The 14,810-nt window shown below is 51.8% G+C and overlaps 6 protein-coding genes across 6 annotated transcripts; 4 read left to right on the forward strand and 2 right to left on the reverse strand.

Moving 5' to 3' along the window:
* Nucleotides 1–1,303: 1,303 nt before the first annotated feature.
* K452DRAFT_294112 (polysaccharide lyase family 1 protein) lies at nt 1,304–2,293 on the forward strand (the record flags this gene model as incomplete). The annotated part of the gene is made up of 1 exon (XM_033541662.1): nt 1,304–2,293. One exon carries the CDS (start codon nt 1,304–1,306, stop codon nt 2,291–2,293), a length of 990 nt encoding a protein of 329 aa, XP_033402256.1.
* A 470-nt stretch (nt 2,294–2,763) lies between these two features.
* K452DRAFT_282721 (uncharacterized protein) lies at nt 2,764–4,399 on the forward strand. Its single transcript, XM_033539636.1, has one exon. It carries the CDS (start codon nt 2,784–2,786, stop codon nt 4,098–4,100), a length of 1,317 nt encoding a protein of 438 aa, XP_033402257.1. The 5' UTR covers nt 2,764–2,783; the 3' UTR covers nt 4,101–4,399.
* Nucleotides 4,400–7,311: 2,912 nt separating this feature from the next.
* K452DRAFT_294114 (uncharacterized protein) lies at nt 7,312–8,949 on the forward strand (the record flags this gene model as incomplete). Its single annotated transcript, XM_033541663.1, has 11 exons — nt 7,312–7,347; nt 7,403–7,437; nt 7,489–7,574; nt 7,634–7,792; nt 7,850–7,875; nt 7,928–7,962; nt 8,019–8,032; nt 8,101–8,224; nt 8,328–8,580; nt 8,672–8,838; nt 8,916–8,949. The coding sequence occupies 11 exons, from the start codon at nt 7,312–7,314 to the stop codon at nt 8,947–8,949; spliced, it is 969 nt and encodes a 322-aa protein (XP_033402258.1).
* A 339-nt stretch (nt 8,950–9,288) lies between these two features.
* K452DRAFT_218899 (uncharacterized protein) lies at nt 9,289–10,197 on the reverse strand (the record flags this gene model as incomplete). The annotated part of the gene is made up of 1 exon (XM_033536385.1): nt 9,289–10,197. The coding sequence occupies one exon, from the start codon at nt 10,195–10,197 to the stop codon at nt 9,289–9,291; it is 909 nt and encodes a 302-aa protein (XP_033402259.1).
* A 406-nt stretch (nt 10,198–10,603) lies between these two features.
* On the forward strand, nt 10,604–12,156 carry K452DRAFT_336717 (uncharacterized protein; the record flags this gene model as incomplete). The annotated part of the gene is made up of 1 exon (XM_033545248.1): nt 10,604–12,156. The coding sequence occupies one exon, from the start codon at nt 10,604–10,606 to the stop codon at nt 11,954–11,956; it is 1,353 nt and encodes a 450-aa protein (XP_033402260.1). The 3' UTR covers nt 11,957–12,156.
* Nucleotides 12,157–14,066: 1,910 nt separating this feature from the next.
* On the reverse strand, nt 14,067–14,701 carry K452DRAFT_67356 (uncharacterized protein). The gene has a single exon (XM_033547014.1). It carries the CDS (start codon nt 14,506–14,508, stop codon nt 14,125–14,127), a length of 384 nt encoding a protein of 127 aa, XP_033402261.1. The 5' UTR covers nt 14,509–14,701; the 3' UTR covers nt 14,067–14,124.
* Between the last annotated feature and the right edge of the window lie 109 nt (nt 14,702–14,810).

A 14,810-nucleotide genomic window follows, 5' to 3' on the forward strand; every position in this document is an offset into this window, starting at 1 on the left:
CGATGCTTGTACCAAGTGAAAACAAACTCCAGTCAAGATGTTTATAGTATGTGTGCGTTCACGGTCCTTCTCCCTCATATACAGGATTTAGACTTGTAGCCAGGCAAGGATTATTCTGTAGGGACTGCTTACATTCTTTTAAAAGAGTACTAAGGTACTGGGACAGTGTTATCAGCTTTTCAAAGTTAGAGGGACTAAAGGCGGCGGATGATTTTAAAGACAAGGTGCTGAAGGCCCTGTCCCGCTGGGCGGTGAATATATCTTAACGGCGGAGAACATTATTGGTGTCCAACCCTCAAAGTCTCGGATCAAGGCACATTTCCTTGGACCGAGGTGGTCGTAAATCGTTCCATTCGAGTGTTCGATTTATGCCTTGGTTTGCTTTTCCTGGATCGGCAGTTTCTCGCACCGAATCGCTCGACCTCGATCAGCGGCATTTTATTACTCAGACAATGCGACGGACTCAATGGACTCTCTATTGCCCTGTTCTCATATATCTAAGCGCAGGCTCAAATGCTCTTCCCAAAAGACACGAGAGGCTCCAGAAGGGACAGTTTGGCGACGGACCGAGCTCCGAGATATAGTGGGTCGTGATTGGCGTGGCCAAACACAGACTCGGCTTGCACAGATCTGGCAGTGGGAATAGCAAAGCTTGGCGTCTCATCACGCGCTGAGGCTCCACCAGATTTTCGACTGTTCCTACAATAGTTATCAGACCTTCGACAAGCGGGACTGCCAAGTCCTTCCCGTCCGCTAAGACCAGCGTCAACTGTAATTTCCTGGCTCTTGACCTCGTTTCAGGGGTTTGGCGAACTGATGCCAAGAATCCTCTCCCGTCCGCCAAGGCGGCAAGAACCACGCACTGCCCTCCTGGCAGGCCGCTCCACGAGGCTCCCCGGAGATCGAAGCAATTTCGGAAGCTCCCATGAGCTCATCGGCTTTCCGGCACGTTGCGAAACGCATTCGTTCCGCCCATCCCAAACAAACAGCCACTCCGCCTGCAGTGTACAGTTAGACTGATCCGCCAACCACCAAAAGTTCGGGATGGATGTGTCAATCCTTCATTCCCCTATGCTTGATCGCATCACAACTGCTTCCGAGCGTCATACGAGGCCCCGTCTAGATGTCTCGATCTTGCTTCTCCATGAGCGGGCCCGACTATGTAGCCCCCATATAAGAGTCGACAGCTGCTTCTACTGAGAAACTCCATCTCCAGTCTTTCCCTCTCCATCCTTTCTTTACAACCAGTCAACAGCTTGCTGTGTACATTCTTTTCTTCAGATCCTTCACTCATTCAGCCAACATGAAGGCCACTACCTTCGCTGCTATCGCTCTCTCCACCCTTGGCCAGCTGGCTCTGGCAGCCCCTACCAAGACCGAGCAGAAGCGCGGTACCCTTGCCAAGCGTGCCGCCATCACCGACGGTCCTGATGTCGGTTATGCCACTGAGAACGGTGGTACCACTGGTGGTGCTGGTGGATCCACTACCACCGTCTCTTCCGTCGCCGAGTTCACCAAGGCTGCTACCTCTGATGACAAGATGGTCATCGTAGTTGACGGAACTATCGAGGGCAACGACAAGGTCCACGTCGGTAGTGACAAGACCATCATCGGCAAGGACTCCAAGGCTGTGTTAAAGAACATTGGACTTTACGTAAATAAAGTTTCCAACGTGATTATCCGCAACTTGTCTATCAAGGAGGTTCTTGCCGACAACGGCGATGCCATTGGTATCCAGGCCTCTAAGAATGTCTGGGTCGACCACTGCGATCTGTCCTCCAACCAGGACCACGGAAAGGACTACTACGACGGTCTTCTCGACGTCACTCACGGCTCTGACTACGTCTCGCTGACCAACAACTACATCCACGACCACTACAAGGCCTCGCTCGTTGGTCACTCCAACAACAACGGCGATGAGGACACCGGTCACCTTCTCGTCACCTACGCCAACAACTATTTCAAGAACCTCAACTCCCGTGGTCCTTCTTACCGCTTCGGTAAGGGTCACCTCTTCAACAACTACTACGAGAACGTCAGCGACGGCATCAACACCCGCAAGGGCGCTCAGCTTCTGGTCGAGTCCAACGTCTGGGAGGGTGGCAAGAAGGCTCTCTACTCCACTGACGGCGGCTACGCTACTTCCAACGACAACGACTTTGGTGGTGCCAAGCACACTGCTGAGGAAGGTTCCCTTAGCTCCAAGGACTTCCCCTACAAGTACACTCTCCTTGGCAGCGGCAAGGTCAAGTCTGCTGTTGTCGGCACTGCTGGCGCCACTCTCAGCTTCTAAGCGCGCGACGGAAATTCAGGAGGATGACAAGGATGACAAAAAAGGAAATTTGAAGCGAATGATGAAGGTTTCAAAAATGGCATTGTCTGCCTTTCTTGTCAATAGTTCGGTTGATAATCACAATAGCTGGGTTTGCTATTGTTTTAGCAACCCTCGCCCTATATCAATGCTCCCGTTTCAATAGTGTGAGTGATCAGACCAAGAGTGAAGGCTGAAGATGTGTTTCGCGAAAGCCTCATTTCTCCTGTTGTGACATGCTTGGAGTCGCCGGCAAGCGAGCTCACTAGTAATGTATCCGCCCCAAGGAAGGCTACCTAGTGGTTAACAGACGGTTGATGTTGGTGGTGGTGGTCGGAGCGGCGGGGTATTTCCTCTTTGGGATCCGTTGTTCCGGCACGCGAGTCACGAGCCTTGGTGGATCCCAGACCTCCACGTCTTCTGCGAGGTAAACACCGCTATCCCCACGTCAGCCGCGTCTCACGGTTCCTCCATGTCTCTCGCTTCATCTCTTCGTCAATTACCGAGAAGTCTCCGCACATCGTCCCGACTCAATTGCTTCCTTCGTACAGGGCCAAAGCTTGTTGTTCCGCCGCACGCCCGCGCCATGGCTAGCGGGTCAGGGTATCCTGTCGCCTCAGCACGGAAAGTTGAAGCCACGGCGCAGCACCTCGCCCCCAATGGCATGAAAGTCAACCACTGGGAGACGCCGGGCACGGCGGCGTTCGACTTCCGCAGCGACACTATCACGACGCCGACGGCCTCGATGCTGACGGCCATCGCTGCGACGACACTGTTTGATGATGTCTTCCAGGAGGACCCGACCACCAACGGGCTACAGCAGTTCGTGGCAGAGCTTACGGGCAAGCCGGATGCCCTGCTCGTCATGAGTGGTACTATGGGCAACCAGATTGCCATCCGCGCGCATCTGGGTGCCCCGCCGCACTCTGTGCTGTGCGACCACCGCGCGCACATCATAGGGTCAGAGGCCGGTGGCGTGGCGTCCCTGTGTGGAGCTATGGTTCAGGGCGTCGTCCCGTCTAATGGGAAGTACCTCACGCTGGAGGACGTGAAGAAGGCCGCTGTGCTGGACGAAGACATTCACTCATGCCCGACGAAGCTGATCAGCCTGGAGAACACACTAGGCGGGACCATCATGCCGCTGGAGGAGTGCCAGCGCATTGGAGAGTGGGCCCGCGAACATGGCATTATCATGCATCTGGACGGGGCGCGCCTATGGGAAGCGGCCGCAGCCGGTGCGGGCTCCCTCAAGGATTACTGCGATGCGTTCGACAGTGTGCAGCTGTGCTTCAGCAAGGGCCTGGGAGCACCGATTGGCAGCATCATTGTCGGCACCGAAAAGTTTGTGCAGCGTTCGCGCTGGATTCGCAAGAGCATTGGTGGTGGTATTCGTATGGCCGGTGTCATCAGCTCGGCTGCACGCACCAGTGTCGAGGAGACATTCCTAAGCGGCAAGTTGGAGCAGACTCATCGCAATGCCAAACGCATTGCCGGGACTTGGGAGAAGCTTGGTGGCAAGCTGAGCATGCCCGTTGAGACGAATATGGTCTGGTTGGACCTGGAGAAGGCAGGCATGAGCGCAGATGATTTGATTGTCCGCGCACAAGAGAAAGGTCTAAGGTTAGGGGGTGGTCGGCTGGTGGCGCACTACCAAATCTGTGAGGAGGCGATTGGGAGGCTGGAGGAGCTAATGCGTGATATCCTACAAGGAAAGAAGAGGAAGGTGAGTATGGAGGAGAAGGATGCGGCAGAAATCAAGCCCAAACAAATGAAGCTCGATAAAGAGTAGGGTTAACGGAAGAAAACTCAAAATTTGGGGGTGTTAACGAGATATGAGTAACGTAAGTCCTCGATACTTGTAACTGTTCCATTTTGATATTGAGAGATGTAGATTGGAACCTACCTATAGAACAGAAGAAACGATCAAATTAGCGCTCAACCTTGCTCAGTTATCCAGCTATACATCAAGCTGTATCCATCCGACAAATTTACCCATCAACGCGAACAATGCCATCCCTTTTTAACACCTTCATACGGCTAGCGCAACGGCCAAAGACGACGAACCTCCGAAAACTGGCGCAAAAGAAGTGGTCGTGGTGGTACTCCTTCTCGTCGTGACATCAATCCACTGCTACACCACTTCATTATGACAACTAAACGTAGATTTACGTATCAACATCCAGAAACAAGCTTATAGCAACAACAATCACACTACCATGTTATTTTGTTCGACCTCCAGGCATCATAGCGAGCGATGGCATCAGCGAGCAGACGCAAGTGCTGCGCAACATCCGCGCAGTGCAAAAGGTGGCGGGATCGAGTCTGGACAAAGCGATTTAAAGATGCATTTATTTAACTGCTTTAAAAGAGTTTCGAGGGATTGATAAGGCGTAAAAAGAGTGGTTGGAGAGCCCTGTTAGCACGTGCGTGCTGTCAGGAGCTAATGAACTGGAGGGTGCGGGTCGAGATTGAGGTTGGGACGGGGTTTAGGTGGGATTGGATGATGTTTTAGTTAGGAACATCTCTTTCCTCTCGTTGTTTTCATGTGAGTTAGTACTTACTGAAGTAGTCGTCCAGTTACAGTTAAATTTGCTAAATATTCGCAGGGTAGCAGAAATGTGACATTTACATTCGATAACCTATACTAAGGATCAATCACCATCGAAGGCTAAGGCACAGCATAACTGCTAGCCGTTTTTGTCGTAATAGAATCGATACAAAATATGATGATGTTCAAAGAAGCATTGCTCGGCACTGCAGCCTGCGGCTGTGGCGCGCGAGTGATCTGCATCTCTATTTCTTCCTCATCCATATCGAACCATCATGTGTGTACTTCCTTATAGCCGATGTTATTCTTTTCTGGCGAATAAAAGGCCTTTGCTATTAAGCGATAAGAACTCAGGTATCAGAGTGATTACAATATTGGAACATGAGCGCTGTTTATTGTTGGTATGCTGAAAAGTGGTCGCGTCAAAAATCAATAAAAACCAATACACCGGTCTTTTTTGAGAGTTCTGATTCCCAATCATCAAATCAAAGTTTCGGAGCCTCGCACCTGGCACACACACACATGCACTCATATTCGTATATAGCTAGCAGGGATGTTTTGCCGCCGTTAAACTTGACCTGGTAGACGGTAGTATTAGTTTCTGCCACCGCCTACTTTGCTCAGTTTAAGGGCTACTAGATGAAGCCTAGCTGCATCAAGCGTCCCTGCTAGCTAAATACCAAAGAGCAAACAAGAAATCGCAGACGTTCGATGTTGAGGGTTTTGCCAAGACTTTCTATTTACAGCTAGTGTGCTGAGATGGGAAAGGCGGTTGCCAGGATGATTCACATGCTTCGAAGACAATTTGCACTTCTCACCTTGCGAAAAACCACTATTTCATTCGCGGAAGCGCAGAATCACGCTCTCATCAGGCTTTTTGTAGCTAGTGAATACACGATGTATGAAAGGTTTCCCAGTGCTTCCTTACGCAGACCCAACATGCAAGGACATTAATAGATGGTGGAACAGAAACACTCATCTGCTCATCAGATGAGCACAGAGTAGTTCAGACTAAACAAGAGAAAACATACCACGTCGATTCTGTTCAGTCTTTGGTGAGAATAACACCTAAGTCATGGTTTCCGGGTATCGCTTGTGTGACTGGTATATCGCTCACCAAGGCAACAAGTTTGGAACGTTTGAGGGGTTATGCACCATGGAGATATATGAGCAAGCTGCAAAAAGATGGTATAAACAGAGCTTTAAAGTCACGGTAACAGTCATGTCTGAAAGTGCGGTCGCGGACACTTACTTATACTGACTTTGGAAGGTAGATGGACCGAGCGGACCAAGTCAAATGGGACATGACAACAGTATAAAACCGCTCCTACAAAGTTAGCGAGCAGCTGTTCCTAGTCAGCTGGGATGCTGAGTATGAATACCGTCATACTCGGCCACGATTAATTCCTTACTCCTAGTGTTGAACCGTCACATGACTACTAGCCTATTTCATTATCAACTCCAGTACTTCATCGTCATCCATTCATCAACAACTTCACATGCACTTGGCTTTCGCGATGACGACTCACGAAGACGCGTAACTCTTTTTACATTTTCAGAACCTTGCCGATACAGCCGGAATAGCAAGACGCGTCCAGTAAATTGTAAGTCAAGACTTCGTCGGCCATTGCAGTTTGCAACTCGTCGCCTCGAGCGCATGAAGCATGCCACTCCTCCGTTTGATGCCAAATTCATCTCCACAATGTTTTAGGGTGACAAGACCTTTGCCGATTTCGGCGAGGGATGGTCTGTTCGACGAAATTCGAGAAACCCGCTGGGCTGGTAGCGACGTATGGATCCCTGAAGAAAAGCGCCGCGTTTTACGGGCTGGCCGCGCAAGAGCAGCTGCATGCAGTTCCTTAACCCGTCAAAGTCCCGTGGACAGTTCCAGGTCTTTGTCAGGCTGCTTTACATCCGAGAAGCAAGTCCATCTCCACTTGCCATGGACGGCAATGTCTTTGCCGCGTCCTTGGTGGTTTTTTGGATTGTTTAGGCAGTGCTTCCAGTTCCAGTTGAACTAATAGCACGGTCCAAACGGTTAACGGTATCCTTGAAGAAATGCTTTCCCAAGGAGTACGGACAGAGTGGGCGCAGCGCAACAGCCGCGCTTCCGCGCGCTGATCTCCGTTCACTGACAAACATGCGCATCGTTCTTTCATCGTCGCAATGGCTTTGTATCCCGCAATTGCATTTGCTCAATTCCAAACTCGGAATCTAAACCGGACGGGCCGATGACCCATACTGTGCCGCTTGTGGATTGATGCAGGGTCCTGAGACGAGGGGGTAAACACGCGAGCCCGTGGGGTCTGATGTTTCTTGCTTACTCTTCCATAACTAATCTTTTCCTCGAGGCTCTCAGATCATACTTTATTTCCGATAACCCCATGCCAATTGACGTGCAGGAGGGAACCCGCAGCATACATACATACATACACCTTCGACAGATTTCACGATGGCAGAGCCTGCTCCCCTTGAGGTCGACCCGACGGTGAGCGCCCATCTGTGAAGGGTCATCACCGCAACGTCCTGCTGATGACGCAAAGCTTGGAGACAGAGATTCGGCGATTGGCGATGATGTGTTCGTGCATAGGCGCCCGTAAGCATCGGCAGACTACTGACAAGCCACAAGGCAGAGCTACACGACATCTCTAACGTCCACTGTCGAGGATTACCCATGGATGCATGGTCGCCGTTTCAACGCATACCGGGAAGGGAGTATGCGCGCCTACACCTTACAGTGTCTGGAAGTTCGCGAGCTAACCTAGGCTCCACAGGCTACCTATTCCCGAACGATGAGCAGGAACAGGACCGCCAGGACATGGTGCACGAGCTCACAAGGGTGACCATGGACTGCAAGCTCTTCTTCGCTCCTATCAAGCCTAAGCGTGTGTTGGACATCGGGACAGGCACTGGTAGCTGGGCTCTAGCCATGGGTACGTGCAGCGCGTAGAACCAACGCCCACTGATCCGTCTTTCTGACATTCCCTCAGGCGACCTATACCCCGAAGTAGAAATAGTAAGCGTATCCAAGCATACCCAGTTAAACCGCATCGACTAAACGTTGGAAGATCGGAAACGACTTGGCGCCCATCCAACCCAGATGGTTAGTACACAATCCCGTTCTGTACTCCAGAAAATACTAACAGGCCTATCACACAGGGTTCCAGCAAACGGTCAGTCGATCTCACTGTAGACCCATCTCCCTCCAGATAGACCCAACGATCTCACACGCCCTACATAGTAACCTTCGAAGTCGACGATGTCGAAAGTGACTGGCCCTCCCGGCCCCCCTTCGACTTCATCCACTCCCGCTGCATGGGCGGCAGCATCAAAGACTGGCCCGCGCTGATCAAGCGCTCTTACGAGTACGTCTTTTCCAAGTCTCACAAATCAAAACCTCCCCATGCACCCCACCAAAACAGATCCTCCATCCAAAACACGCTCGTACAGTCACTAACAGCGTGTCAGCAACCTAGCCCCCCACGGCTACGCCGAATTCCAAGACTGGGACCTCCTGCCCTACGCGACCGACGGTTCCTGCCCACCTGACCACCACGTCCTGCAGCTGAACCGGCTCGTCGTGGACGGATGCGCGCGGGTCGGACGCACGGGGAGGCCGGGGCCGCGCCTGGAGGACTGGGTCAAGGAGGCGGGGTTCGTGGACGTGCGGGCGGAGCGCAGAATCATTCCGCTGGGGGTGTGGCCTAAAGATCCGACATACGTGAGTGCTGACCCAACCGTTTCTTAGGAGGGGTTCGAAAAGAAGAAACGGGTATGGTGAGAAGAGAGGACAAGAGCTAACGGCACGGCAGAAAAAAGTCGGCGCCCTCAACTTCATGCAGTATATGGAGGGGTTGGAGGCGTTTACGGTGGGGCCATTCACTCAGGTGCTGGGGTGGTCGATCGATGAGGTGCATGCGTTTGTGGCGCGTGTGCGGAAGGATATGACGCGCAAGGATGTGCATTTGCAGTTTTCATTGTAAGTTGGGCTTTTTTACCTTCGTGTCTGCTTCAGGGGGATGGAGACTGGCTGAAGCGGTGCTGATGGTGTGCTAGTTATATTGTTTATGGGCAAAAGCCTGGGGCTTGAGGTAGGGGTGCGGTTGTGTGAGTTTGGTGGATGAGGGGCTGATGTTTCATACGGGTGCCTTGGTTGTGCTATGGTTTGGATTTGTTATCTGCTGCTTTGCAGTATTTGAGTCTGGTATAGGGAGGTTGCTGTTCAAATCTCAGTTGCGGTCGTCGATGCACAATTCGAATAGCACAATTAAGTGCAAGGCTTTATGTACACGAAAATCGTAGTTATTCCGTGCGAACCCGTTTCTCTATAAATAACTCATAAAACCACCCAAACGCCGCCCAATGTTTGACTAGGTATACACTCTCCCCTAAGCTTCACTCCCTGTTCCCATCATAATACAGACATCACTCAGTGCAACATACTCTTTCCAATCTCGCTCTCCCAGTTCTTTGCCCTCTCGAAACCGTTCGAGAACGTCGAGTAGTCCATCATGGCCTGGTACACCTCCTCCTGGCTGCTCAGGACGAAAGGACCATACTGCACGACCTTCTGATCCAACGGCAAGCCAGCCACAAGGATAAACCTGGCCTCCTCCTTCGCGTCCGCGGGGACCTCGGCAACGACGCTGTCACCTTTTTGCTCAAACACGACGTTGTGGTACTGTCCAATGCTCTGTGCACCCTCGCCGGTGCCGAACGTAGCCGTCCCGTTCAACGTGTACGCAAAGGCGTTGAAGCCCACCGGCAGGTTCTGCTGAACCTTTCCACCGGGCCGGATGTTGATGTCGAGCAGCCAGACGGGCGTGTACGCCAGCTCCTTGACCGAGTCGACGCCGTGGCTCTGCCCCGAAATGACCTTGATGTGGACCTTGCCTTCATCGACATCGACAGTGGGGATCTCGGAAGCCCTCAGGTCGCGGTACCTCGGCTCGCACTTCTTCAGCTTCGCAGGCAGGTCGACCCACAGCTGCATGCCGACGTTCGGGCTGCCGTCTGCGTTCTGGCGCGGCATCTCCGCGTGCATGATGCCGCGGCCCGCGGTCATGAACTGCAGGTCGCCCGTCTCAATGGTGCCCTTGTTGCCAGCGAAGTCCTCGTGATCCACCGCGCCCTGCAACAGGTAAGTGATGGTTTCCTGGCCGCGATGCGGGTGGTCTGGGAAGCCGGAGCCGGGGCTGATGGTAAAGTGGTCGAGCATAAGGAAGGGCGAGAAGTTGCGCAATTTGGGCGTGCCAATGGAGCGGCGAACGCGCGCGCCGGCGCCCTCGGCTTGCGAGATGGCGAGGAAGGCGGTGCGGATGGCGCGAGGGACGGCCATGGTGGGGTCGGCGTTGAGAGAGGGGTCGGAGGGCGGGACGACGGGGAGACCTGGAAAGCTGGAAGAAGACATGGAAGCTGTGAGCTTCGCTCGGAGTCGATTGTAAAGGTCGGACGTGGTGTCGGTTTGATAGAGGGCAATTGCTGCAATGCAGACGATGATGGAGAGGACAATGCGCATTGGGGTGCGAGGTATTTATACACAGAAGCTAAGGAGGATGTCGAAGATGATGGAAGGAAGGGCACGATGGTGAACTCCTATTTGTTACCAGGGCCATTCTGCTTTGTGATGCTTAGCTCGAGGGGCAGCTTTGCGGGGAAGGGCTTTTGTCATGCTTGCAAATGCAAATCGCCGGATCTTCGGATTTACCCTTCGGATTTTCCTGTCAACAAACAACCAACCAACCATGTCTTCTTCGGCTTCTTGTCCTCTGCCCCACGTCGAAGAGGCTCTGCGCCCTTACATACACGATCGTCAGGAAACCTTGCGTATCCGCCAGACCCTAGCCGACTTCTTCCAGTCTCAGTTCCCCACCACCGAGCAGCAGCCGCTCAACCGTCTAAACCTAGCATTCCCTCCATCGGAGCCCAATGGCGAAGAGCCTCCTCTTGAACTCACAGGACTACGGAAGAAGTACCTTGAAGCCGTAAAAGCCCAAGCGGCGGCGAAAGAACGTCGCGATGCCCTGAACGCGGAGCTCAACCAACTCCAGAGATCAGACATAGATCGCAAGAGCGAGTTTACCCGGGATTTGTCTTCCCCCGACGATGGCATCAGCTCCCACATTGCTCTGTTGCATCAGCGTAGGCGCCATAGAAAACTGCAAATCCTGCAATCAGCCTTGGACCAAATTGCCGACACAGAGCCCAACCCCACGCGGAGGGATCTTCAGCAGTGGCTCAAGGACAGATTAGGTGATGCACCGCTTCCACCCCCGGAATCTGGCTCGGATGAAGGCATTGAAGCTGGCATAAACGACCAAGTTTTGCGGCTGAAGAAAGAGCTCCTTCAGACGAAGCACGGCCTGGACGAAGCTAAAAAGCAGCAAGTGAGCAGGCAGGAACAGCTCCCGTCGGTGTCTGAAGCCAGCCTCGAAGCACAGGTGTTTGCTTTGCGGTGTGCAAGAGACGAGCTCATCAACTGGATTGAAGGCGAGCTGGCCAAGCTCGCGGAGCAAGAGGGCGCAGACGAGAAAGCGCTGCACCATGACCTACACCGCGGCTCGGTATCCGACAGCTCGTACCAAGAGCAAGTGGCGACGCTGTACGACCGCTACGTCTCCACTCGTGCGTCTCTAGTCGTGGTCGTTGAAGCTGTGGCAGCGGCGAACAAGGACGCAAATGCCATGTCAGAAAGAGGTAGTGATGCACCAGGTCCCGTGAAGGAGCCAGAAAGTTCCGAAACCAACACACTTCCGCCTTCGGAGGTCCTTGCCTATGCGCCGAGTCTGTTGCAGGCCGTCAAGGACGAGCGCGCGCTTCTGCAGCAAACCTCGTACTTGCGCCATGAGCTCGCAAAAGCCCAGGAGGAGAACCGTAACACGTTGCAGCGCCTGGCGAACGAGAGCCATCTCGTTCCGCCAGCTGCAGATAGCGCGTTGTTCTGGGCGCAAGCGGCAAAAGAAGCTTCAAAGGGCACAGAGGAATCGGTAGTTGAGCAGCTGAAGGCTGGTGAGACGAGTATTGCTGGCGCGAAGGCTATCTTGGCGGAACTTGAGGCACGGAAGAAGGCGTTCAATGAACTGGACATGGGTATTTGATTGGTGCTTGTAAGCTATGCTACACACCAAAGACTTTCGTGATGGGCGGTCGTTTTCCATAAAACAGAAGTCGGTCTTCAATTGTGGAACTAGGCTCAACCCATTCAACAGACCGGAAACCCTTACAACTTGAATGCCGGATTATCCGTAGGTAGGCACTTCGGGTTGGACCTCTTCACAGCCAGAGGCCTATACCTTATTCACATATCCCGGCGCCACGATCTGGACTATCACTATCCTCGCTACCTACTTTTGCTTCTTCGCGAACCCTTCCCAGCTTCTCGCTCATCGCTATCAAAGATTTTGGGCATGGTACAGGTCCACGTCGCCAGGATAAGTTGATTGCTGATGCTTTACTGAAATCTCCACTCTGGAGCGTAAACCGGCGCGAGGCGTGGTTCTAATCGTCACATGCGAAGCTGATGGTCTCAAGAGGATGGATGCGAAGGGTCATCGGAGTGACGTATCCGGAAATAGTGGAATTATTGAGCATAGGGAAGACAGTTAGGTATAATGGGTTACCACAGGATAGACACCAATTGCAAACCCTGACGAACGTCTATCAAGTGCGGGCGCAGGGGTGAGCGATACAGCAAGAAGTGCTGGACGAGCCCGTGTTGAGGAAGCTCGAATGGCTCCCGGCAGGCGGGTCTCTGTGCGGCGATTTGGCTTGCTGGTTCGCAGAGGAAGCTCTGACGGCCCGCGGCGAACAGGTCTACGGGCGGCGATTGAGCTGGCTGGTTTGGTTAGGCACGGAACTCAACGAAGTCGTGCTTGCCTCCTTAATCTACCGCTCATCCGGTATACCCTTCCGCATGTAGACTTGCCTCGACAGCAACTGCCATCAGCACACCTTCCCTTCTCGTCTCTCGTCCCTTGCCCTCGGAAGTATAAACCCCTCCCTCGTTTTGCTTCTCTTCCTCCTCTTCCTCCTCCTTCTCCTCCTCCTCTTCTTCTTCCTCATCCTCTTACTCCTTGGCGATTAACATGCGGGATTGAGCTTTCCCGAGCTCAGACATACGACCTTCAGTATTTGAGGAGTGAGCACCGCCTCAGATGCGAGGCAGCACACCTGTACCTCATCCAGGCGGATGTAGAGGCAGGTAAGATGGAACAAGGTAACGATAAGAGTTTCGGTTCCGGCAAACTCGTATCAATTAGGTGGAGCTGCACTGTCATTCCACAGCGAGCATGACTGGCGCATGCCTGGAGTCCTCGGCAACCTATATCTTTACTCGCGGTTCATGTGTCCTTGGTCAATGCCATGCTTTGCAAGGAGACCCAATTGAAACTACCTACCTAGAAACGGGGTGAACGAAGTCCGTCTCACTGTCAAGGCAAAGTCTCGGGGAACCCTAGGTACCTTACAGCATCCTAGGCGTTTGGTAAGCCTATATCAAACCCTACTAGAAACGAGGTCAACACGGGTTCTAAGGCAATACGTAGTTAAAATTCTAGAAACGCTTCATAGACGGTTTTTACGCACGGTTTTAGTATAATTTTATCTTTCTAAAACAGTTTTAGAAAAGAAGATAGATAACTAATAACTTGTTTTAATTTTCAACACGGGTTTCTTCTAAAATGGTGTCTTTTTAATTATTAAAACTAGGTACATTATAAATGATTTTCATCTTAGGTTAATTTTGTTAGTTGAAAATGATTTTCGGATTTTAAACCGGCATCCTAGAATCAGAGGCGCTGTAAGGTACTTCGTAGGTATCTCTATCACAGGGACGTAGGTTTTAGGATTAAATTTGAATATTATTAGGTAATATATTGTGCTCCGGCCGTGAGTCCATGACATATCTATAAATATAAATGAGAATAAGACGAGAAAGGAAGATTGTCACACATATAGGCATTAAAATAGTACGAAAGTTTAATGCAAAAATAAGTTCCAGCCTCTTCCTTCTCACCGCACTCACTTAACTATTTACGGTTACAGGGGTAGAAATTACCTATTGTTCACTTCTCCACGGTGAGGGGTGATCCATGGAAGCGGAAACGTAATAAGTTGCTTCTAATTTTAATATGAAAGTTAAAGATAACACAACTAGGTATACCATTATGCTTCTGTAAGCAGACAGCGCCAAACCTAATAATTTTCACCCTCCGACTGTAGTACATCACACCTAGACACACGGCGCGCACACACACACATTACAAGCCTAAACCAACAGAATGGCATTAAGACGTGTCAGAAGCGTGGGACGCCCATCACTGGCTAAGTACCTAAGAGTGTCTACGGGCATCCCATGCCACGTCATCAGTCTACTTATATCCATTCTCCGTTCCCAAGCCACGCCCATATACCACGCCACGCCATGCCAACCCAACGCACCCAGCCAATCCGCGCAGTCTGCACAGCACCACCCTTCCATTCCATTCCACCACCCCACGCACCGCCACCACCACCGCAGCATACCTAAACCAAACCAGCAACAGGCAAAGGAAAAAATCAAGTCTGAACCAAACACTAGCGAGTGAATGAATAATAAATGACGATGAGAACAAAAAATAACAACGGGGGCGAAAAAAACAAAAGCCAGCATCAGCGTGTAGAAGGAAGCAAGCTAAGAAAAGGAGAATTCGGAGGAAACAAGTCTAGTGTCGAAAACTCAAAAATCTCGACGGTCGAAGACAGACCAGACCAGACCATCCGGCGCCAGAATGCGCTGAACAACGCTATGCAACTTTGCACCGTATGCGTGGATTAAAGCAAGGAGAGGGGGGAGACTAAGGACACAACAAGAGGAATGAAATGAGAAAAAACGAAAGGCATGGTGTCTCTCAACATAGAAAGAGAGAGATTGTGAGAAGGTAGAGAGCACCATCGGTTGCTGCTGATCTCGAA

Source organism: Aplosporella prunicola, assembly GCF_010093885.1.
Source record: "Aplosporella prunicola CBS 121167 unplaced genomic scaffold K452scaffold_2, whole genome shotgun sequence".
NCBI lineage: Eukaryota > Fungi > Ascomycota > Dothideomycetes > Botryosphaeriales > Aplosporellaceae > Aplosporella > Aplosporella prunicola.

Coding starts and splice junctions, on each gene's coding strand:
- K452DRAFT_67356 (XM_033547014.1), bottom strand. CDS start 14,508: ATGCTGGCTTTTGTTTTTTTCGCCCCCGTTGTTATTTTTTGTTCTCAT.
- K452DRAFT_282721 (XM_033539636.1), top strand. CDS start 2,784: ATGTCTCTCGCTTCATCTCTTCGTCAATTACCGAGAAGTCTCCGCACA.